Source organism: Cryptomeria japonica, chromosome 6, assembly GCF_030272615.1.
Source record: "Cryptomeria japonica chromosome 6, Sugi_1.0, whole genome shotgun sequence".
Lineage (NCBI taxonomy): Eukaryota > Viridiplantae > Streptophyta > Pinopsida > Cupressales > Cupressaceae > Cryptomeria > Cryptomeria japonica.
The window spans coordinates 542,854,078-542,880,244 of NC_081410.1; the positions used below are offsets into that span (position 1 = coordinate 542,854,078).

At 36.1% G+C, this 26,167-nt stretch overlaps 1 protein-coding gene across 5 annotated transcripts in view; it reads left to right on the forward strand.

Moving 5' to 3' along the window:
- Positions 1-1,822: 1,822 nt before the first annotated feature.
- LOC131073010 (uncharacterized) overlaps positions 1,823-26,167 on the forward strand; it is a 28,801-nt gene continuing 4,456 nt past the window's right edge. The window contains exons 1-3 of one of the 5 annotated variants that reach the window (XM_058009343.2): positions 1,823-2,874; positions 5,087-5,490; positions 16,609-16,939. In XM_058009343.2, the coding sequence (XP_057865326.2) occupies positions 5,218-5,490; positions 16,609-16,939 (604 nt within the window). In that variant the 5' untranslated portion in view covers positions 1,823-2,874; positions 5,087-5,217. The remainder of the gene's footprint in view (positions 2,875-5,086; positions 5,491-16,608; positions 16,940-26,167) is intronic. The other 4 variants (XM_058009346.2, XM_058009347.2, XM_058009345.2 and 1 more) reach the window with 4 other exon arrangements.

Sequence of the window (26,167 nt, forward strand, 5' to 3'; positions counted from 1 at the left end):
TATTAGTGTTATGCTATATATTTTACGTATATTATTGTCTTAGAATGAGTGGTATTAGATCTACGAGCTTGTCAACCTAATTGGGTACATTTAATTGTTAATCGTGGAAGCACTAACACACGTGTTAGTCAATCCGTATGATGGAGTCTGTATGGCCGCGACTAACACGCGTGCGACTATTCTAGTAAATCCTTAATGTGGTTTTGGAGCCAAAATAGACGAGTGTGCATCTCAGGAAGCATAATGAGAAAAGGCGCCCCCTTATGGATGGAAGAAGTTCCTACTTGATTATGGAAGTAAAAATTATAAATAATGGAAAGTTACACTATCGGGAAAAGTAACTCCGATAAAAACACGCAACAAATACTAGCTGTTGATCGGCGTATTATATATCAATAACAATGCGTGGAAATCCAAGGTCGGACATATCAGCATCACTCTCGTCGATTATATTATGAAGTCAACATCGGTTATATCAGAGAATCATATACCGATAAGGCTCATCGGTATAATGAACATAAGCAGCAAAAGCATAAAATTGTCTTGCCGATAACAGATGAGGCTATCGGTAAGACTTACTAAAAAGCGCAATAGTGGAAATGTCCATCAGTGAAGGTTGTAGCGAAAAGAAAGTCCGAATAGCTTTGCCCAGACGTGACAAACCAAATAGACGCGGGCCACCGAGCAAAAACCTAACACCAATTCTAACCCTAATGCGGCAGGCGCGTCTATTTTGGCTCCAAAACGGCAGTACAACGAGAATAACATGCGTGTTTGTCGCGCATCTTACCACGGCTTTTTAGAGCCAGCAAACACGCGTCCCGCGCAATATCTAACCCTAACGCGAATAATTTCCCACTAAAGAAAAGCAATAATAATTTCCCACTAAAGCAAAACAAGAAAATTTTCCTACTACATATAAAGCAAAACAATAAAATTTTCCCACTGCATATAAAGCAAAATAAAAAATGGAAACAAAGAATCAAAACCCAGAATATACAAACAGAAAAAAAAACGACTTGTCCACATACCTGACAACCTTAAAAAATGAAGCCTCCTTCAACAACGCAGGCTGCCCTTCAATAATAACTCGCAGCCTCCTCCTTCAAGCCCTTCTTTCCCTTCAACAATAGCAAAAGACTTCAACAATGAGGACGCCCAACAATGAGGACACTTGCTTTAATCGTGCATTAGTCCCATTAGTCCTCCTTTTTTCCACATGAGGCAGAAAATGGCGCTAGGTATTCTGAAACAGAGGTACAAGGACGCGTAGTACGTTTGACTAACACGCGTGTTAGTGGCGCATTGTACATCGTCGATTTTTCAATGAATGGTTGTGATTGACTAAGGACTAGCCACCTGTCACTAACACGTACGAGAGGTTTTAGAGGGAGCTAGCGCATTTTGGAAGTCCACGCCCTCTTTTTGTCGTTTGAACGCGGTCATCTACAGTTGCCGTCGGTTGTTTGTTTTTCATGGCTTTTAATGTGCATGTTATGCACAACACACCGTCGCGAGCCGCGACTCAGGATCCGTTGTCCTCCGACATGTCCACGTAGTTTCACGTGGGCCCCGACGTTTGAAACCGGCGAGTCCAGGACAAGTCCATGTCATTTTCTATGGGTCCGACGGCTGTGCCAAATTGACATGGTATGCATGTCTCGAACATGTATGTCGATGCATGTCGTTGGTACGACATGTCACTTTTGTGATATCTAGATTGTCCTAAATTCAACTATTCATTGATTAAAAATAAATAAATAAATTATATGGATACCCTCTAAATTTGTGGTAACTATGCTATGGACGCGGCCCGAACGTGATGATGGGAGGAGTGTGAGTGGCTCTCGATAATGTGATACAGGGAATGGTCAAGCCTTATCTGCTCCGCTGTCAATGTTGGTGGCCAAAGTAGGGACCTTTTCTAAGTCCTTTTTGCCGGTGTGCATGTTTGGTCTGAGCAGACGACACGACCAATCTGTCCACTTCGCACATCTTTCTACAAGATCACATATCTTTATTAATTTGTCGATGCAGACCCACATATTCCCGGCCCCAGTGAGCGAGAAAACCCTCGGGGAATCCGGGGTAATATATGAAAACAACGGACAAACTGAAATGTGAGCAATACCCACTTGCCACGGAGGTATTTTTTAAACGGGCAAAATATCCATCAATTCTACAGGAGCTGTAAGCTTTAAATTGACCGAGAATCCGCGTGACAACATTGAACAAGCTCACAGTACTTTGTGAATGTCGTTCAGCGCCGGAAATATGGGGTAAAAGCTAAAGTTATAAAATAGTTGGTATACGACAGAAGGATGGAATATGACGAGAGTTTGGAACACAGCTTAAAAACTGATAATAATGAACTTCTGGAAAAAAATGCGGCAGCGTGTATATCTGAATTTTGCTGCAGACATATGTTTGAAAAGGTCAACTCGCCGAATTACCGCAAATATATGAGAATTATCCTTCACTTTATTATTAGGTTTCCATTGCTACGGTTTTCATACAGTGGATTGAGATATTTTTATGAAGGAGCGTTTTACGATGAATGATAAGCACAAGGTTTTTTGTTCTATTCTTGAAGCAAAAATCACATGTGATAAACTTGTAAGCGAATTAAGGCCTATATGACTTGAGAGATTGAGGATTTTGCTCTAAAGTGCTGGGAAGGATAGGATTTGGTCATAAATGAGGCTAGAACTTAAGCAATTAAATCTTAATAAACATCGCATTATACTGTTGGTCTTGAGTATTGGTTCCCTGCTTCCTTAGGACCTTGACTTATATCAATTGATTCTTGAAAGCATCCGGAGTTTGCAATGTATGCGTTTGAATTGAGTTGCACCATCTTCATCTTAAAAAATGGTAAGTGTCATTACTTGCAATATTCAGTTATTGATTGTAAGTTGATTGGAGGACTATTTATAAGTTGATGGTTGTAACTATTTTTTAATCAAATTAAGGTCAATTGGACAGCCCCTGTGTCTAGTGGGTTTGTAGCTTGAGCACTTTTACTGCAGCTCTCGGTGCCATAGACTGCTTTGTCTCGTAAAGGCTATTAAAATCTTTCCTCTCATTTCATAACTCCACTGCTTATGCTGGTTTGATTAGTAGAAGTTTTCAAGGTAAACTTGGGTCATCTTGCACTGAAAGGTTGCTTGATGTAAGGTGTTTCGAACCTTTCCTTTGTTCACATGCATAAATCTGTTTTAGATTAAGCATTAGCTAAAATCTATGAAACTTTAGAGTACTTTAGTATGGAAGGAAATTACAAGGCCTATGATGGGTGTACATTTGCTGGTGGGTGTTCTCCCCCAAAGGTTGAAGGCGTTGCCCACGGTTGGATGAATTGACGGTCAATTGGTGGGCAAACTCTCGTTCCAGGTGAGACTACTGGACCTTTCCTGTTTGTAGGGGCTAAAGAGAGTCCTAATGCAGTTAGCATCAATCCCTTGGCCACTTAGATGACTTTTCAATGGTGAACAGTGCATGTCCTTTGCTGGAGAACTTCTCTGACGAGAGTTGTAGCTAATAAGCATTGGTTTGCATTTGAGTCCCGAGCTCAACTCAAAATCCCCAAAAATTAGCATGTGCTTTAAGGACTGTACACGCTGCACGTATATTTTGTTTGTCAGCAACTATCAAGTAATCCAACAAATTACACATATAGAGCAATAGAGCTCAACATCCAGGCCCCATACTTAGCCCAACTCAACCAGTCAGGTCAAGAGGCCATTTCACACTAGCTGCTAAATGCTCAAGCCTGCTACTGCTTCAGAACACTTCCTCACCGGGAACTTCTTAGGATGAAAAAGTTTGGGCTTAAATGATAGAGATTTCCTTCGCTACCTCCCAAATGGCTTTCAGCATCTTGTATTGGTTTACCCCAAAATAGTTCAACAGAACATAACACCCATATCCCACATATCTCCCAACTCAATCAATCAGTTTGAGAAACCATTTCTCACAGGCTGCTAAATTAAATCAAGCCTTATGTTGCATCCTAGGCTGCAATCGCTGAGGATGACTAAGTTTGGACTTAAATAATACAAAATTGCTTTGCTATCTCCCAAAGGGCTTTTGGCAATCTATCTTGGTTTACTCCGAGACAGTGCAGTAGAGCATGACACCCAAGCCCCACACCTCTCCCAACTTAAACAATTAGGTTAAGAGGCCATTTCCCATAGGCTGCTAAATTACATCAAGATTTATATTGTATTGCAGCTATTCTGCTCTGCAATTCTTGAGGATGAATTAGTTTGGACTTAAATAATAGAAACTTCCATTATTACCTCCAAAATGGCTTTTACCAATCTTATCTTGGATTTCCGAGATGTGCAATAGAGCATAACCCTTAGGCCCCACTTCTCCCAACTCAATCGATAAGGTTAAGAAGCCATTTTTCCCGATCTACTAAAATACATCAAGCCTTTTACTGCAACAGAGCTGATCCACTTCAAACATTGAGGATGAATGAGGATCGACTTAAATGATATAAATATCATTTCCAACCTCCCAAACACATGCACACATAGTTCTCTAAATATTTATTTAGGCAGTTGTAGTTTGTACTTGAATAATTTAGACCACATCCTGGAGAGCTGACCTTTTTTTTGGTTTATTTTAACTGATGAATTATTATAAAAATCCCTAAAAGCATCTTACCGTATAGGGGTATGCAATATTTTTCTAGCTCTGAGCAACATTACATGTTATTTAAACCAATCATGCAGCATCTTAGGTAGGCTTATTTCAACATATTCTTTAGGTCTAAACTCAGCAACAAAAATTAACCATTGAATGAATTTATCAAAAGAATTAGTGCATCAAAGAGATCTCAGGAGTCTGTATCTGAAGGAAAACTATCTTGCAGTGATCATATTGACAAGGAATCCAGTTGGTGCTATTCAATGTTGTAGTAATTTTCTCTAGAAATTTTGTAAGATAAATTAGCTTTTCAATCATCTTATACTAGCCTAGTCACAAGAACTTTCTCCAACTTTTCCATCTGTATTTATTGTATTCTATTTATAGTGAACTTTTTGCACACATCTTTCAAACGCTTCTTGTTTTACAGATCTATCAGAAATTGTGAAGGAGTTCTTTGCAGCTTGGGTTACGTGGAGTAGTGTTTCGTGATACTTCAAGCAAGCATGGATCTTAGAAGGTCAGAGAAATACTCAAGCAATTTTACTGTTGAGTAGAGAAATGAAAATAGGAACCAAGGCAAGGAGCTTTACAAAAATTATATTTTACAAGTATACAATGGGTTCAGAAACCAAGCAGTTCTCCAGAGACTTAATAGGACAATCTTTCAGTGAAGAAAGTGGTAGAGCTTCACAAACTGTCGTATCGATGGATTCTGCATCACAGCAATCTGGTATGACTGAACTAGAAGCAGAGCTTGAAGCAGAATTGGAGCGTATGCAATACAACTTATTTGTCGAAAGTTCTTCTGACACAGCAATTTCAGATGGTGAGGTAAATAAATGTCCCAAATTTTTCTGTAGATTTAGTCTGATGGATCTATCAAAGCAGAGCCACCTGCAGGAAATTTAGATGACATCATGACATATTCATGCAGATTCCTTCTTTGATCTGTAGTGGATGCAAAATAACATAACCAAAAAAGAATAAACAGCAGGAAAATTCATACAAGGGAACCAAATACGAAACACAACAAAAATGTCTTCATTATTCTGGGCTGAATTACATGTTCTTTCTCAACCTCTTCCTGGACAATCCCCACTGGAAACAAGAATAGAAATTTACTCTCCAAAAGAAACCCCTGAGACTCTCTTTCCTTCATCCCAACAACGCACCCCTCTAATAAACAAACTGAAAAAAAGAAAAAACAAAGCACCTAAATGACCCCAAAAATTCCAAAAATATGTAAGCGTAAGGAAACAGATGGAACTGGAGTCATCTACATTGAAGGCACTCCACATCATCCTCTCCATCTTTTAAAAAAATTTGAACCTTCCCATATTTCAAAAACAACTCGAAAGCCTAGCTGCCATGCCTGCCTTTCCACCATGTTAGGTACTGCTACAATCTTTCACATAATTTCTTTGTCTGCTTCCAGCCTGTTGTTGGACCATAAATCATCCTTATCTGCTAATTTATTCTCTTTCTATTTTTTCGAAGTTTTTGTGGGTTTAAACCCACCACCTGCCTTTACTTCTCCTCCTCCATTGAAAGCTGTTTTGATTTTTCTCATTATCTATCTTATCTTTTAAACACTGTTCCACAGGGATACCTCCCCCCGAAAAAAAAAACTGCATCTCCTCTACGGAGACGTTTCCGAGACTTGGGGACTTGGGGGAAACATCCCCTACAGCACCACCACCTCTGCCACCTCCACCAAGAATGCCGCCAGGTCACTTGCTACATGCCACATACCATCACATACTGATTACATCCTTTAACTTTGTGAAAACTAATTTGCCTTTCATGGGGCACTCACAGAGATGTTATGTTGCAGATTTTGCTTTGAAGATTTCAATTCACCTCAATTTGTATATCAGCACCGCCCCCCCACTATTGCTTTGCCCTTGTCCCCCTGCCGTCCCCAAATTTAGGCCCTTGGTGCCCCCATCCCCAGAACCCGTCCCTCTGTCCCCCCGTCAAGAAACTCCATGAAACTATGCAGTTTTAAAAGAAAAACTTTTGTTACTTTACTTTGCTGCCATCATTTTCTTCAACTTTATCCCCTTTTATATGGATGTCTACCTTTCCTACCTTTGTATAATGTCTATAAGTATTTAGTTGCTCACAAGGAAACTCTTCTTTTGCACCATCCTCCTTTATTGTTCACTCCTTTATACCTGCAACAATAGTAGAGTTAGACAATAAGCTATAGGAAACAAACCTCCCTTAATCACTTTCCTTTCCTCTCCAAGGAAGAGACAGTCTTCTCCCTTTTCATCAATTATGGGATTTTCAAGACGTCCCTCTTGTTGCTCCTTTACAATGTTTTCTGAAATCAATATGACTTCATCAAATGTGGGGCCCTAAAAGACTCCATCTCTATTGCTACTTCATCTATAATATGAATTGCACATGCTGCATTCTTCTTCATTTCAGTCTTCATCGATATTTTCCCCTTCTTTGGGGTAACACAACTCAACATCTCCATCCAACAAATTCCTCTTCATTTTCACATTTAAGGGCCTTCTATCCACTAGTAATTTTGCCAACTCCTTAAGGGGTTTAATCTTTCCTTGTTGCATACTGTCAATCATGATATCTACAGATAAAGGTAATGGAAGCTGCAAGTAAGGTAATGTGATGGGCATCCATTCACAATAAATAAATCAACACACAAACCATTAACTATAAATTGCTAGAAAATTAAAACTTAAACGCTAAGAGTCAAAAAATGCCAGAAAAGGAATCTCCCACACAACAAAGCTAAAACCACTCACGCTTCTAAGCTTGTGTATAACATGCAAGTCTAAAGATACTCCTAAGACAAAGAGGTTGGGTAGCAAATCCAGCTTAGATAATACATTGTGCAAACATTCATTTGCATTGGATAATCAACTGAAGCATAATCAACTAAACCCAATTACAAGAATCCAAGCAAGGGCCCCAAACCTCAAAACCATGTATTTATGTAGGTTTAATCATTGCATCAAAAAGGTACATCTTCAAAGGATCATAGGAAATTTTTGTGTTGGATGCTTTCCTTGTTGGGAAATACTCTCAATCAAGATTTCCTGAAGTAGAAAATGGCTGTAGCATCTCTTGTATTTGTTTTTTTGGCTATTTTCTTAAAAACTATGGGGTCTGTGAGACTCACAGAACCAATACAACAAGAGAAAAAAAAAATTGTAATTTGTGTTTGAAATACGAGAGAAAAGAAAAAAAAGAAATTTTGTAATTTGTGTTTGAAATTTGAATCCAACCCTGTATGGATCTGACTGGAGATCGAAAAATAAGGGGGTCTTTTCTTCTGTGGAAGGTTTGTTTATCCTCAGTCTTTGTTACTTACCAGTGTGCATCTTGCTGGATTAGTGTGCCAGCAAGTATGGCAGGCAAAGTATTTGAAGTAATCCGAGGAATAGATGTAGCAGTGCATGTTTTTTTTTTCAGACATTAAAGCTATGTTCCTCTGAAATTTCATCACAGTTTCAACATAAATTGAGAATATTTTCCTGATCGAACAGTTGTAAGTTGACTGAAAAAAAAGCATTCAAATCAACCTCGTCAGTATCAAATCACTACTTACTGCATTACTAACTACATGTTCTCCAGCATTTTCTTCTACTATTGAACACTTTCCAGTAGAAAGGACATAAATCGACATAGAACCTCTGCATTTTCACTGTAAATATAAATCAACTCAAAATTTTACTCTCAATTTTTTTTAAGAACAATATATAAATCATATATTTGGACTTGAAAAATATAAAAACAAGCACAAAAAATTACCTTCTTAGTTTTAAAGCTATGTTTCCTGGAGCTAACCACAAGCTCTCCAACATTTTCTTCCATACATCAATTGCAAAATAAAACAAAACTAAGAAATTATGAAAGTACTGGAATCAAGCACATCCTCCACATTTCAAATCCATTGACCTTCTTAATTTAAAAACAAACAGATGAAACAAGTATTCGGATTACCACAATTATAATTAAGAAAAGATAAGGGCAAATCCTCTATATTTTCACACTTAAATATACACAAATCAAAAAAAATTCAGGGGTCAAAATGTTATTAATTAATTGGACATTAAAATACCATAGAAAATCAGTAATCTATATTTAAATTCCTTCTTGGATTTTACTTACTACAGCCGTTCAGCATTTTCTTCTAGCTTTCAAATTGAAATAAATAAACACACAATTAGATTAATGTTAACAAAATGTCTTTTCCTTTGATCATTTTGTAGACATTTCCACAGAGTTGACCTACATTCTTAAATTTAGCAGTATAATATAATTTGTTGACTAAATTTTTAAGGAAAATAGATAACAATAACAGAAAAATGTTTTTGAAATGTGCTTTCCTTTCTGGGAACTGCCTAAGAGGCCTTCCAAACTTGGGAAATGTTTGTGCTGGATGCTTTCCTTGTAGGGAAATACCTCTATCAAGATTTCATGAGGTAGAAAATGGATGTAACATCTCTTATATTTGTTTTCTTCTATTTTCTTTAAAACTATGGGGTCTGTGAGACCCACAGGACCAATCCCATGAAAAATAAATAAAAAATTGTAATTTGTGTATGAATCCAATCCTTAAATGCATCTGACTGAAGATCACAAAAATAAGGGGGGGCTTTTCTTCTGTAGAAGGTTTGTTACTCCTTGGTTTTTGTTACTTAACAGTGTGCATCTTGCTGGAGTAGTGTGCCAGTAAGTAAGGCAGCCAAATTATTTCAAGTAATCCAAGGAATAGATGTAGCAGCTTTTTCCAAGGACTTCATCTTGCATGTTTTTCTTCCAAAAAGGACACACATTCCTAATGGGTTCCTACTGACATGTTATTTGTTACTTTATATGTTATGGCATGGCTTTGTGATTATAAGCTTGTAAATCTCTTGCATTTCACTTGGGGCTGAGGAGTGTATAGTCTTTCCATTGTGACTGTGAGATGAGTTCAACCCTCATAATTTGAAATTTCTAGCTCCCACGCTTTGAAAGATGAACTTTTCTAAGATATAAAAAGAAAAAAGTAGAGCATCCAACACTATTATTTCATTCTTTTGACAAATATTTCGCACTGTTTTTTCAATAATTGGCCAGGGAACATAGTTTGTTGATATGTGTAATTCTGGAAAGAAGCAACTTGCATTAAATTGAAGTTTACTTCTGTATGTTTTTTATTTTCCTTCTGCTAATTCTGCCTTTTTGTATATTTTCTAGCCAAGGGAGGTATTCAAAGCAAATGAAATAGAACAAATTTAAGATCTTGAAGATTTATTAACTTCCATTTGAGTTTTCTTTCTTGCATTACAAGCTATGTTCTGCAGCAATGCATCCCCACTGCTTTATGCATCTTCCCGTCCATTTTATCTCAATGCTATTTTAGTATTCAAATAGTGTTCCCTTTATCATTTTCCTGTGCTATCTTGCTTCTCCTAAAAAGGAACTTGGTGGAACGTAGATTGTGATATTCTTGCTTTTACAGTATTCAACTTTCCTGTTTGTTATTTGTAATCCAAGGCTTGCATATCTGTTTTGAATATTCCAAACCTTATATTGATTAAAGGAACTTGGTGGAACGTAGATTGTGATATTCTTGCTTTTGCAGTATTAAACTTTCCTGTTTGTTATTTGTAATCCAAGGCTTGTATCTCTGTTTTGAATATTCCAAACCTTATATTGATTTATGAAATGATGTTTCCTACACAGAGTAGGATGCAAATATGCATGATTGCATTGGTATGCCACTCTGTACTACATCACTTTTCATGGTTCAGTTTATTTGAGTCTGTTACTTTCCTCTGAATTGTAGAGGTTTCAATTAGGCTTTTATTGATTGTTTATTGTCCCTTGCATGCCTATTGAAAATTTCTGAGGCAGATCTGTGTAATTTGGAAATCATCTTGGTCCTTGATCTACTTTGCTGCAATTTAGTAATGGTTAAACTTAAAAAGGTTTACATAAGATATGGTGATGCTAGATGTTGGAATGAGTTTTAAAAGATAGAAGCATAATTCAGTCCGTAAAGTACTTGTAGATTTAGACATTTGGGAGGCAGTTTTTATTTGTAATTTTCAACCATTGGTAAGTTCAACCTTTTGTGCAAAACACATGCACTGATATTTAAATCATTGAAAATATGTTTTTAAATAATGACCCAACTTTAGAAATGGAAAATCTAGGATTTCAAAATTTCTTAAAATGTACGTTTCATCAAAAGTCCCTGGCTTAATGTTTGTCATACAGAATCACCATGCAATTGTTTTATTCCAATCATGATTTCTGTGAAGTCTAATACCAAAACTGATAGAATTTGGCTGAAAATGTCACCCAAATGACAATTAAAAACACCCACCAGAGGAAAAATGGTTTTTTTTTAAACACATTTATGGCCCAAGTCATATTGGGAATCACCCAGCTCAGGACATACAAAATGGCAGATTTTTTGTAGTTTTTCTCCCCTTCCCTGCTTTGTTCTATGGTCTTCTTCCCTAAAATGCCTGTGAAGTGCACTTACATACTAAACATACTTATTTGAATAGTTGTTGCTTCTATTGTAGATAATTTAATAAACAGACTATCCCCATCGCTGCAAATAAACTTCAGTGAAGAGGGTTTTTCTGTTTTGAAATGACTGTGCAACATTTTGTACACCATTAATTGGAGCCAATCTTAGGCACTCTAATTCACTTGTCAGTGTCAACACACAAATGTTCTAAAATGAAATAAACAACAAAAAATGATCCGTCCATGTACAGATTCCCAAAAAAACATTCATTGAAACCATGACAAGTGACTTACCTCAAGATTCCGTACAATTGTGGCATGCTATCAATGATGCCGATGCGAAAAATGGGAATAGTTTGCAGGAAAAATATTATGGAACCCTACCAAAGCAGAAGTTTATCTGGCTACGTACAGATTACCAAAAAAAACATTTATTGAAACCATGGCAAGTGACTTACCTCAAGATTCTGCACAATTGTGTCATGCTGTCAACGATGCTGATAAGAAAAAATTGGCAGAGTTTGCAGAAAAAATATTTTGGATCCCTACCAAAGCAAAAATTTCTTTTAAATGAGAAGAACCAAAACCAATCTCCTTCAATCTATTTACAAGGGAAAAGTACATCTGAAAATATCACAGTTTTAGAGCTGCTTGATCCTTGAGTTGGATACAAGATATTTGCAGCCTTTTAAACGAAAATATTGGTTGGGAGTTAAAATTTGATATGATTTAATTTGCAGATCCAATTTGATTGAGAGATCCAAACTAGTCTTATTTGTTCGCCAACTGAAAACCAGTGCAGTTTAATGACAACTGAGCACAGTTAATTGGCAACTCAATGCAGTTTGATAGTGTGAGACTTGTTTCCAGTGAAAAGTTAACGCATAATATAGCCTATCGGCTAATAAGAATTGGATGTAATATGCCAAACAAATCCCTAGTCTGGATCCAAGGCTATAAATGACATGAAATTTCAAACACATGAAACATATGCAACTACAGGTATTCAAGTGCCAAGGTGAAGAATTGGTATATGTTCTAAATTACAAGCATAATTCATAGCAGAGGTCGTCTAGATGACAACGCATCATGAACGGGTGTATCTGATGCCAAAATAGGAATGCCGAGAGTAAATTCCCTATTTTTCATTTGCTTCTTTGTGTTTAGAGAGTAAGTTGCTGGCATTATAACCTGAGACAAGAGTTCAGAATTGTTGCTTCCTTGGGATCATCAAGAACTTTAACAACAGTATGTCCAGAAGATCGTGCACATAAGCAGCAGTTATCTCAGGTCCATCTCAACCGTAGTTTTAAAATTCGTGGACTCGCCACGGACTCGCGAGTCCATGGGAGCCACGAGTCGACTCGCCAAGGACTCACGAGGCGAGTCCTGGCGAGTCCATCTGAAAGACTCGTGAGTCTTTTGCAAGGACTCGCGCGAGTCTTTTGCCTGGACTCGCGAGTCTTTCAGATGGACTCGCGCAACCCAAAAAAAAAAGTCATGCAAGCTTTAAAATTGAGTTTAACATGTGAAAAAATTTGGTCTCTCCGTCAGGATTCATATATGGAATATAACATTTAAGTATAAGTTCTTATACTTTAAGTTATATTCCATATATACTGTCAGGATGTTTGAGAGTGGTTTCGGACCTCCAGGAGTTATAATGCAAAATCTAGTTTTTGGAGGATTCTTCAATTTTCCAGACTTAGTCAAATTTCAGGATCCTTCAACGATGCCCCTTGACCCCAACTTGGGGGTGCTGCCCCCAAACCCCCGTCGAAAAATATAGGGGGAAATTGCGCCGATGGAAGTAGGGAAAATTTAACCTCTGAGTCTGATTAGGCTCCATATAAAAGCATAATTAGCATTGAAGAAATCTTGGTATTATACATTTTAGAGTTGAAAGTTTGAAACTATGAGTATGTGACATGTGTAATGTTTCAATTATGGCTCTTATGTTCTCTAAATTCATTAATTTCTTTATGTTTTTTTGTAAAACTACTGTTTTTTTTTTGCTGAGTCCTTGCCGAGTCTTTCACGAGTCTTTCACGAGTCCGAGTCCGAGTCCAAATTTTTGGTTTGCCGAGTCCGTGGCGAGTCCGAGTTTTTCAACTATGATCTCAACAAACTTACTCTAGCCTTGATAAATGACATGATAATTTTGACTTTTGTTTCAGACTATTCAGTATTTCTCTCACACTTAATGACAACATATACCTGAAAGTTTGAAAGTTTGAAACCCATCAAGCTTATTATCATCTATGAATCCTATATCCAAAGAATGTGTTCTTTTAGGAAAACTGCTAGAAAATTTCAAGTTGCACATTCAAAAAAAAAACCTGGTAAGTGAATTGCAATGATAAAACCAAAAGGAGACAACTGCATATCTTTGAAAAAGGACGTGGGGCACAAAGAGCCTTCTTGTTGCTTTATTATGAGAAGAATCAGAAACAATTAACAGAAGTAGAGAATGTAATCATAGAACTCTCAGTTACTAGAAAACGTGAACATTATTTCACGATTAGTTTACTCAGATGAATAAAAATATTAGCCCTATGATAAATTTCTATAGAATTAATCATCAATACAACAGATTTCCCCAGATAGTTCAGTCAAATGAAATGATAGGTTTTAAGCATTAACAAAACATGTAGTCACTTTGAGAAGCTGAAAGCACCAAGACAGCAGTCACAAAGGTCAGGCTAAAGCTAGCAAGATAACGTGTTTGTATTTGATCAAATGTCAAATGCACTCTTACATTAATTGAAAATATTCATTGACAATAAATAAACCAGATATCAGTTGAACTCTGCATTACAATATATAACTTATGTAAAAGCTATTAAAATCCAAATCTAAAGATCAGACAGCTTGTATTGTTACTTTAAGTACTCTTAATATCAACGATTTTAAAGTGGAAGAAAAACAACAAATGAATGAACAAAATGAAACAACACAGCTCTGCTCACAAAGTCAATTAAGAACTCTTCCTCTAGCATGGGTTGTCACACGTAAAGTTCATATTATTTCAACTATATTGAAAGAAAATCGATGGCTAGGGTAACTCAGCTATCATAACTCATGAAGCATGAAAACCACCATGTGTAATGTGGGGTGCCTTTAATGCAGATCTTTTCCACTCCACTCAGTTTCCTCATGCTTAGATATTTTTAGAATTTTGGTTGTTACTGTCATTTGTGGCTGCTGTAGTGGCTATTTAGGTGATTTTTTAATTGATTTTCAGTTTTGTTTATTTGGGCTTGCTGGAATGAAGTAATGAGAGTTTTAGGGTTTTTTTTCTCAAAAGTAGTTTTCTGTCCTTTTTCTGGGTGAGGATTGGCCATGAAGAGGTTGAGTACATATAATTGGCCTAGAATAATAGAGAATTTTTTTTATGTTGGAAAATTAGTTCCCTTAGTTGTTATCTACTATTAATTTTCCTGCTGTTTGTCGTTTTTTGGTTCTGTTATTTGCTGCCTTGTAATCACTGGCATCCACTTCAGAACAAAGAAAGAATCATCATTGTTTAGTATTAGCATCTAAAGATACTGGAAGGGAGTAGAGAATATGTAGGATAGCCTTGATTTTGGAAAGAGTTCTTGCATAGTTCAGGAGAGTTGTGGTTATGGCTGTGGATGTAAAGGTGGAGTTGCTTTATAATGTGAAAAAGTGGATAAGCAAGTTGGAATAAAAAATCAAACAAATGAAGAGACAAACGCAAACAAAAGATAAGTAAAGGATGTTGCAAAAGTTAGAGTTTGAGTTGGAGGAATTATGGTGGATGTTGGAGCAATGTGAGGCAAACGATAATGAGAAAACAAATAAAAGGAAAGCTGAAGGTGAAATGATTGGTGGGAATGAATACTTTCCTTGTGAGCAAGAGCTATTTTTCAAAGAAGAAAGCCATAGAAGTCTAGGAGGATTGGTTAGGGGATAGAACTGCTAATAACAAGGTGTGGGAACTATTTTACAAAATATCCTAAAAGGAAGAAAATGTAAAATAAAACGAATTGCGGAAGTATAATTTTTAACTCAAAAGGCCAATATATGATTGAACAACTTGGTCTATAAATACAACATACATGCTTTTGTAATAATAGGTATATATGAATTATGTATATATATCTATTTATCTTTTTCTTTAAAATAATGGTATAAAATCAATAGATTGAGTCATTTACATATAGGTTTGGATGCAATTTTTAAAACATATGCAACAGAGGGAAACATAAGGGTATTCATGATGGCTTGGTAAAGGTGCCCCAAGTTGGATCAACTTTCAGGTTGTTAGAAAATTTATTTGATACCGACATGATTGTTTGGTATTCCATTATAGTTGCTTGCATAAAATATCAGGACTCTAAAATTCCACATTTATGAGCTTTAGTATTGATCAACCATGTCATGTGCAACTCAATTTCCCATCTACTCAAGTTGTTTGGTGGCCCTTCTAAGAATGGTATGTTATTAGTGCATTTAAAGACAATGGTGGATAGATCTCAATTCTAAAGCATGTCTTCAAATCAGTCCATTGATGTTCTTTTATTATAAGTAGATTGGGCTTAGAAATGGAATGAATGATTACACAATTTGGAGAGAGACATCGAAGTGGTCAGGCCTCTGCCGTGTAATCTTGCCCAAAACATCCTTTTAGAATAGGAATCCTTCTAAGATGGTTGAACAAGTTGCCATCTTTGTGTATTGTGCATGTATTGTTAAAATTCTATTCCAAACAAAATTGAAGTTGTTAAAAAACCTTCCTTCAAATGATTATAAAAAAAATGTATACAAGGATTTTTCAAATAGCACCTTTGGACGTATGTTTCTCTTTATTATTGATGTAATCTACAAAATAGAAGTATTTTCTATCTACAAATCAAACTGTACCCTTTTACATATTAACCTACAAATATTTTTCTATTGGCTTCATCATTGCACCTCCTTTTGGTGCAAGTGCTAGTATTTAATTGATTTTGGTGAGAACTTTGAGGTTTTAGTTTAACTGGAATGAATCACTTATATTTAGTTTCTGACAAATTAAGTTTGACAATAGGTTCCACTCTGGCAAATGAGTGGTGAAAGTGTAACAGGGGAATCATGTTGTCTTCAAACTAAAGAACATTAATATTTCTTTTGACACATATGTGCTTGTGTATTCAAGTGAAATACCAACCAGGGAAAGAGACTGCACTCTTTAAACAATTTTTGTTTTCAGAATTTAGAAATGGTAAAATTAGAAATTTTCATTTGGAAATCTGACACCAGTTTGAATCTTCTGACAAGTATGCTTGTGTATTTAAGTGAAATACAAACCAGAGAAAGAAACTGCAGCTTTGAACAGTTTTTGTTTTCACAATTAAGAAAATAGAGTTAAATTAGATTTTTCGTTTGGAAATCTGTTACCAGTTTTAATATTCTGACATGCATTTTCTCATACAATAGGAGACATTTCATTTCTTGACACAGATGATTGATGAAGATACTACAATAGATATTGTGTATGGGGATTTAAATGTTAGTGGCATTCCTGGCAAGACAGACGACAATGTTGAAAGAGAGGTTCCTTTTCCAAATTATGCTGTTTCACCAATTGAATTGGAGAGGCGCCTGCATGAACTTTTGGAGAGTAGACAAAAAGAGCAGATAGAAGAGCTGAAGGTTAAACTGAAAAGTGCAGAAGAAAAACTTCTTGCAAAAGAAATGGAACTCTCTTGGTGGAAGAAGCATGCTCATCAACTTTCAAAGACATCTGTCGCACTTAACAATATGCCAGGCAATTTTCTCCTCTTCCAGATTCAAGTTACAATCTTGGTTTTGAAAATTTTGGAAATAACTATAAATTTCAGATTTCATTGTAAGCACTGTGTATTTACCAGTTTTAAAGTTACAATCTTCCATATTAAAGGCAAGGGAATATTCTTCTCTTTTTACAATATATAAGATTCTATAGTGCTCCTTTGATATTTCCTTATCCTACATACGTTAGTCCAGAGAGTAAGTAAATTTATGCTCAAGCCTTTCCATCTACACTTCTCATTTATTTGCCTGCCACGTTTTAATAAATCTTCTATTCGTAGTGACATTATCATTTTACATGTTCTCCTTACCATTTAAAGTGTATTCCAATTCTGCTTTCTAGTTATCGATGTGCTCCTATTAGGTTTTGTTTTCTTTGAAGAATATATGGTTTTTTATTTTCTTATCCCCAATCCTTAAAATTTGTTGAAGTATGTTAAAGAGTTGTATTTCTAGAAACTTTCTCTTTATCTATTCATCTCACAGACCAACATTTCATAGGATTTGAAATGTTTATGCTCTAGGCTTCCTCATTCTAGTTTATGATGTATAATTTTTTGATTTAGAAAATAGAACTGAAAAAACTGTACAATATGCTCTGAAGTTGAAAAGGAGCGGAAGTTCAAACTTCTCCGAAATCGAGTTTTTTGTTTGTGTTTCTTTTTTACCATGAATTTGAGCATTTGAAATATGCTTTAATAAGTGTCTCCATTTGATTGTAGCTAGCTCTTGATTTCATGTTCTGGAATTTGATATCCTAGATACCATTTGCAGATTTAGCTGTGTAGAACTTTTTCATCATTTCTGGATTTAGCTGTATAGAATTTTTTCATCATTTCTGGACTTGCTGATGAAAAAATTCTGCAAAATTAAATCTAGTAATATATCAAGCTAACATTATGGACTGGAAATTTCATGACTTAAATCCTAGATACCTTCACTACTAGTGTTTAATTCCTTTTATGCTCAAAGTTCTTTTCTTTACCAAAGAGCTACATTAACATAGTCCAGAGTTTGCTTAAAAAGACATTTTCTATATATCCAAGAAGGATTTCCTCCCAAAAAAATCTAAACACACAAGGGAATAGCTTTAGACTGTCTCTTCTCATCTGCTACGACAAAATTGCCTAAAGATTTACTGATGAATTTAGATGTCTGTTCAACGCACAATTACAAGAACAGTTTACAGGAACAAACTATCTAGGGGAAAAATGCTCCTCGATAGTGTGAGCTGCATGTGATAGAGGGTTAACATTGTAATAAAAAACATGAAAGTGTAAAAGTAATGGAAGGCAAGAATAATCATGAAATATTGTCTTACATTTTATTAGTATGTTGTTTGTTGGCAAAATAAAAATTGATTAAATAGCAGGTAAATTTGAACAGTCAGTCACAACCAACTTAGAGATGTAAATATGTATTTATGCTTGCAAAGACAAAGGTTAACGAGTTTTTTGAAAATAAAGGTTTTCAGAATTCTCCGTATTCGATTTATTTGTTTCTTCATGAAAGGAAGTCTTCCTCTTCTTCCATCCGTGTGCCATTTATTTGTTTGCCATTTTTAGTCAATTGAAATGCATAAACTTTTTCTATTTTCTATGTTATTTCCATATAATGGAAAAATATTATAACCCTACTGTAACTTCCTTAGTCCGAATTTGACTGTGGTAGAATGACCAAGGTAGAACTAATGACGGTTCTATTATTGGTCAAACAAACAGTGGTTCAATGCCATAATTGAGATCCTTCCAAGCCAAAAGGAGTTGGAAACTTGGTTTGATGAGATAGAAGAGTTTGATTGTATGAAGCAAGGAAGAAAAGATAAAGGCACTTTTGATTTAATTGCATTCATGGAAACATTTGTGAATTCTTCAGGTGCAAAATTCAGGGGTTTTGTTCTTTAGCCAGTATCATGAAATTTGTTTGTGTGCAGAGGTTGAAGCCGTTGCAGAACTTGATAATTTGTGACTAGAGCAGCAGATCATTGGATATGAACCATGAGAGATATAAATTTTTTGGTATGCCATACCATTAGTTCTTTGCAAGTTTTTGAGGGAATTTGCTCCGAAGGCTGTTGTTCCATATCAAGATGTTGGGTAAGGAGAAGTGAATTGTACCCATTTGAGAAGCCACTGAGCGGTTAGTGTTGGCAGAAGTGGAATTGATAAGTGGACAGAAGGGGATTGAGTGAAAATAAAAATGATGTTTGGCAAGGAAAACATAGGGAAAGCTGGGACAACCACAATAAGTATAAACTTAACAAAAGAAGATCTAACTGAGCTGCAAAGATTGTATAAGGAGGAGAATATTAGATTTCAAGAGCTGTGAAACGATTAGAAAAATGTTGGAACATGTAGAAAGATAGTGAAGATTAGCTTGAGAATTTGAAACTAGTAATAGTGTAAGAGGTCGCGTGGATAAGAGAAAAGCAGTCAAGCCATACAAAAGAAGCAAGCAAAGATTGGTAATTAGTTGTGAGAAGATTCAATGAAAGGCCCACTCAAATCCACAAAAAATAAGGATTAAGGCCCTAGAGAATTGTAAATGGAGGCATTATCCTCAATGCTATTAAAAAACTAGTGAAAATTTTACAATACAAGGAAATTTCAAATATTCACATGATACATTGATAAGGCATTCATTATATATATTAAAGAACTGTAATACATAACATTAGACTTGGATTGAGATTTCATGAGACTTGACAAACAAATTAACAAAATTTAATTGTTTTCATTGTCAATGTGCATATATATTATTTAAAAGTTATAGCAAAATGCACAAAGGCTGCAAGTGTCAACTATATGTCACTGTCCCTAATTAACATCTAATAATACTACATCAAAATCGGAATCTGAATTTGAGTCACTGGCATTAAGAGGGGCTGCCTCATTTAATGAAAACCCAATCAATCCCTCGTGTTGCCTCCTCATCAACCTATGGGATCTTCGGGACTAACATCTCAACATGTGGCTAGAATTTGACAACACTCAAGGGTTGCCTGATCCTGAAGCCACAAAGCACCATGCACAGCCACCAACTTCTCTACTCATTGAGGGGTAAGCATATTACTCTTGATTGACTGAATGAAGATATGTGTTGACCAGTTTCTGTCTACAGCAAAGGAATTAGCAACCTATGAAAAGAGGTGAGTGGCACAAGTATAATCAACTGTAGTGCATCCTTTGCATGCTACATCGAACATCCTCTTGTGGGGATTGGATTCCATAATTTATCTTGCTTCTCTTGGGCATAGCAGATAACAAGTGACAATGCTGAAATTCTAAATGTGTCTCCTACTTTACATAATCTGTGCATAGAGGAATGGCACTTGTGATAAAGAATTGCATGCTATTGTTCAGACATTGAAACAGTGGAAGCACTATTTATTGCTTAGGAATTGGTTTTTTTGAGTGACAAATAAGCATTGAAATATATCAATTCTCAAGCTAAATTATCCCATAAGGATGCCAAATGGTTCTCCTTTCTCCAAAGTTATACATTTGCAGTGCAGAATGTGAGTAGCAAAAACTAATGTGGTGGTTGACGCTTTCAGTAGGAGGCATCACCTTCTTGTCTCAATGACCAATTAGATTGTCAGGTTTGAAGAAATGAAGGGAGAATATGCAGTTGATCCCTTTCTCAGCAAAATTGTAGATGCTCTCAACAATCCTAACGTTGTAAGCAATTAGTTCTCTAATAAATAATTTTTAGCAATCAGTTTTTATTTAAAGGACTCCAACTTCGTATTCCCACAAGGTCTAGTAGGGAAAGCTGATAAGGAAAGTACATTCAAATGTTTTAGAGGGACACTTTGGAAGGGACAAACTTACAAATTGGTAAGAGAAAAAAAATTGGCCTCAACTAAGAAAATATGTAAATAAGTTAGTTTTTACATTTAAATTTTAAGTTTCTAAAAGTGGACAGCAGAATACAGATTTGTCCAAACCTTTACTAGTACCTAAGGGACCATAGATCAACATTTCCATAGATTTTTGTGTAGGGGCTGCCTCATACTCAAAAAAGTAATGATTCTATTTTTGTTGTTGTGGGTCCAGGGATGGCCAGCCGTCGCCCTTTTCCCAGGACATTTAAAAATAAAAAACTAAAAGACTCAAATGCTTTAAAAAAAAAACATTTCTTTATTTCTTTTTGTGGTCCCCACACCTCAGCAATAGTACATTTTTGGGACAGGGGATTTACTGTATTTTGATAGTGAAATATTGATGGTTGATAGTTTTGTTCAGTTTGTTTTAGTAAATAAGTTATTACATATTTGAATTTATTGATTGCCCACATTTTGCAAGGCATGTTGCATTATATTTACTGATCAGACATTTAATAAATTTTTCGGAGGCAAATTTTGATTGGGTAATTTTGTTATATTGCTTCCTCAACAATAAATATTGTTGATACAGGAAATGCTTACAGTCAAAGGTGTTTATTCGGATTTAAATTTGAAGTACTGCAACCTATATTCTGTACTCCTTTACAACCCTTACATCCTAAATGTTAAAGTGGAAAGTTCATCGCAGCCTTGTAAGGCCATGATGTTGGAGACTGATTTTCTTGGAATCCTTGCATTTGCCATGATTTCAAAAGCTTATGTTTATACTTTGTTTTTGGGTATTTTGAAAATGAAACTATATGGCAGCAGTGTAGCTTTTGGGCATTTTGTATTTTAGTTTTTTAATATCACATGCATATTGACAATGAATTCTAATTTCTGAATAATTAATGCAAATTGTATTACTGAGTATTGACAATGAATTTTGAACACAAATGTTGCATGTTAAAACTTAAGGTTCTATAATGTTTTCATATGCATGCTATATCCATGTTTTCATATGAATATAATGTATATATCAAAGTTACAAGACTCGGACTCGGCTTGGAATCGACAACCTGATTTTTGACTCGTACTTGGACTCGGCGCCCGGACTCAGCCAAGACTCAGCAAATTGAAAAACCTAAGAAATTCAAAGATTTTTAACAAATTTAAACTTCTTTCATGCATTTTTTATTAAATAAACCTCAAAGACACAATAATCTCATCAAATAGAAACTACTTTTAACACATACACAAGTTTACATTCATCACATAAGTATAAATGCAAATTTTAGGCTTGAGCTGAAGGAAATAAGCTAAACTAAATAACACATTATAAATATAAATAATGTCAAATGTCTACAAAATTCATGGAATATGAAATCCATGACATCAAAAGTTCAAAACATATATCAACATAAAAGCTAAAGCCTAGAAGTCTAAGGCTCAGAGGAGCCAATATCAGTGATCACTTGACCCCGCAACTGTCCTACGTGTGCGCCTAAGAAAGGTCCTGGAACGTTCTGCAACCATGATATTTACCTGTCTTAGGCTTAGCCTCAGTGACATCAACATCCTCATCCACATCATCCTCGAACTCAGGGTTCTCCAATGGGTCTCCTCGTGCTCTAGCCTCCTCTGCCATCGCTACTGCCTCGCCTCGATCCACCTGATCAACCCATTCCAAGTCTTCATCGCTGAAGACATGATCATCAACCTCAGTGTTCCACTCTGCCTGTGGATCAACCTCCTCTAAAGTGATAGGACATGTGTCAGTGACCAAGATATGTTTGTGATGGAGGCAAAGGTTGTAATGAACATACACAAGATCATTCAACCTTTGCACCGCCAACCTCTTGCGCTTTTTGGAGTGAATATGCTCGAACATGCTCCAATTACGCTCACATCCTGAAGCACTACATGGCTGGCTCAAGATACGAACTACAATCTTCTGTAGATTTGGCACCTTATTGCCAAACATCTCCCACCATGCATCTAAAACAAAAAAAATAAAAATCATTTCTCTTCTATATCTTTGAGTTTACGATAATGGTAATAGAATCATAGATAGACAAGTTTAAGATTTAAATTTTAAACTATGCCTTGAATAGATTTTTACCTGGCATCATTTGTGTCTGATTTTGTTTGCATATGTCTCGTGAGAAGAAGTCTCCTTGTGCATTCCTAAACATCTCTATCTCACGGACTATGTATGCTCCAACTGATGAATCAGGTGACATTTGCTCAACTTCGTAGAGCCCACTCGACACCTCATCATCGGCCTTGAAATCCGGGCAAAATGGGAATGCCAAATTAAGGTAGTAGGCAGTTGCATGTATAGGCCTGAGTAGCAGATTGTGCCATCGTCGACCAATGAACTCCCATATGGGACCATACTTAGCCTAATTCCCTGAATAAATGGCTTTAATGGCCTCCTTCACCCTGTCCATGTCCTCATAAATGTAGCCCATTGCGGGCTTCTCTCCATCAACAACTTGTAGGAGAACAACAAGAGGCTCTCTGAACTGTGAATTTGATCACGAGTTGAAACATTAAGCTTTAAATTTCACATAAACAAGTGTGAATAAAAATAAGGAAATGAAATGGAAATGAGAACAAAAATATAATAGATAGTTACCCGCACAATCTCCGTGGCCGGTTTCCAAAAGCTATGCTCATCAAAAACCCGATCAGCCATCTCAATCCCTGCAGTGATCTTTGCATATGATGATGCGGTCCACTTTTCACTTACAAACATGAGTTTCAATCTGGCCTTGGATTGAAGCAAAGATTTCAACGTGATAAAATTTGTTGCAAATCGGGTAATTCCTGGACAAGCCAACTCTTTCGTATTTGTGAAATTTCTCATAAGGTTGAGGACCCAAGTAGGATTATAAATGTATTTACAAATATTCCTTCCATTAGCTACACATGTTTTGATCCATGGGATTTTGCTAAGATCCTCCAATATGAGGTCAATGCAATGAGCAGCACAAGGGGTCCAAAACAAGGTGGAGTGCCTCTCCATAAGAAGTTTACCTACAGCAACATAATTTGCTGCATTATCTGTCACTATTTGCACCACATTCTCCTCACCCACGTCCTCCAACACCCCACAAAGATATTCAACATTTTTTATATTCCGTGAAACATCAATTGACTTAAAGAACACTGTGCTACCTAAGAAAGAAAAAAAAAACAATTTAGTAAAATAAAAATTAAAAAAATTAATCACTAAATCAATAATAAATATACTTTACGAAATACAAAGTACAATTACCTAATGAGGAGACAAGAAAATTCAACAATGTTCTAGTTTTTTTATTGGTCCAATCATCAATCATGATGGTGCAACCCTTCCTCTTCCATATGTCACGTTTCTCGGCAATTTTGGCTTTAACATCAGCCACCTTTTGAGTCAAAATAGGGCCTTTTATGTCCTCATCATTAGGGGCTTTGAACCCCTTACCACAAATAGTAATGGCATCTACCATAATTTGTCAGTATGGAAACCTAAAACGAATTAAATAAACAATTATTTACTATTAACTATTAAGTTTTACTTGTTACTTTAAAAATTAAAATAATGAATGTGGCATACTCTTAAATTCTCAATTTCTCAAAAGAAAAAAAATTAAGACAGAAATCAAAATACTAATAAATACCCCACTATATGAAATGGAACGTTGTTGTAGAACCAAGTCTCCAATTGCAATTTTCACAGTATCATGCTTCTCCTTATTCCAACCCATGCTCTCTAGCGATGGTTGGGCACTTGGAGTCATGCATGGAACAGAAAGTGACTCTAATGTGGATTTATTTTTACGAATATGAGGCCCAATGCTCACACTTGCACTACCACTACTTCCAGATGCAGGAAATGGAGGTCGAGGATTTGAAGAAGCTTCTCCACCAATGGCTGCCATTTCTTCCATTTGCTTCCTTTTTAATTATTTTTTCTCTTCAAATTCCTCTAATTGAGCTTACACTTCACGTATAGCCTCAAGGGGTGCTCTTTTGCATGGTTTTGCATCATGGCATTCTATTTGTGCAATGTGATGTTTCAACCAGTTAATACCTCCCCCATTATATTTTGTTTTGCAATGAATACATGTTACTTCTCCTTTTTTTGAACCGGGGATGCCATGTTTCCAAGCCTTATCCTTTATAACTAGGGCTTCCTTTGGGGCACCACTTCCACTAGGCTGAGACATTATGCTGCAATATATTATAAATGAAAAAAATCAGCATAATGTCTCTTATTCTAAATAAGTTAAAACTTAAAAATAAATAATAGAAAGAAAAAACAAAGCTAGGGTTTCAACTTTCATATTTTTTCCATCAATATAAAATAAAACAAAAACAAAACAAACGTACAAAAAAATGGAAATATGAAAGTAAGAAAATAAAAAAATAACAAAAAAATGTAACCTCTTTAAATTTGCTAGAAACCTCTTCCAAATCCTTCTTTAACACCTTTAAATGCTTGAATGCAAGCTACTAACTTGCACAAACAATCAACAATTGCAATTTCCTCTTCAATCTATCTGCTGGTCTGCTCTTCAGTGCCTCTATTTTTTTGCTCAAAACCCTCTTTTTCTCTCCTCGTGTTTGCAAACAAGAAAAATTACTTTTTAGGGCAAAAGAGAAAAGCTATGCACCTTTTATTGCACTTAAAACTAAGACTTTTTTTTCGCTTTTTGCTTTTTGTCATGTGTTAGCGCGGCAAAGTCTAGGGCTCAAGACTCAGCGAGTCTGTGCAAACCTGGCCAAACTCGGCCGAGTCTGAGTCCAGGGTCCTCTGGCCTCAGCGGAGGTAACCCACCTCGGGACTCGTCGAGTCTGGGCCAGACTTTGTGAGTCTTGTAACTATGGTATATATGCATGCTTTATCCATGTCTTCATATCAACATTTAAAATTTCCCTACATATTTTATATTTTTCCTATATTTTATATAGCTGTCCCCTTTGCCATCCCCTTGTCATCTCCAAAATTGGGGGAAAAAATGTCGTCCTAGACCCTCGTACCCCCCGTCCCCGTTTCAGAAACTCGGGGTAACATAGGTAACAATTCAAGACAATGGGATCTGGTTTTGACAGAAGCTGAGTTTGTCTTCAAATCTAGCATTAACAGGTCTACCAGTAAATCGCCTTTCCGAGTTGTTTTTGCAAACAGGTTGATCTCATTTACCTTCCTAAAGGGAGATGGATTAGCCAAGATACGATGGACTTTGTGAGGCATATCCAGGATGTGCAACACCAGGTGAAGCACCTGTTGCAACCAACCAATGAACAGTATGAAAGAAGCGCAGACTTGCATTGGAGAAGAAGGTGTATCAAGAGGGTGAGCAAATCATGTTTTACTTGCGTAAAGAG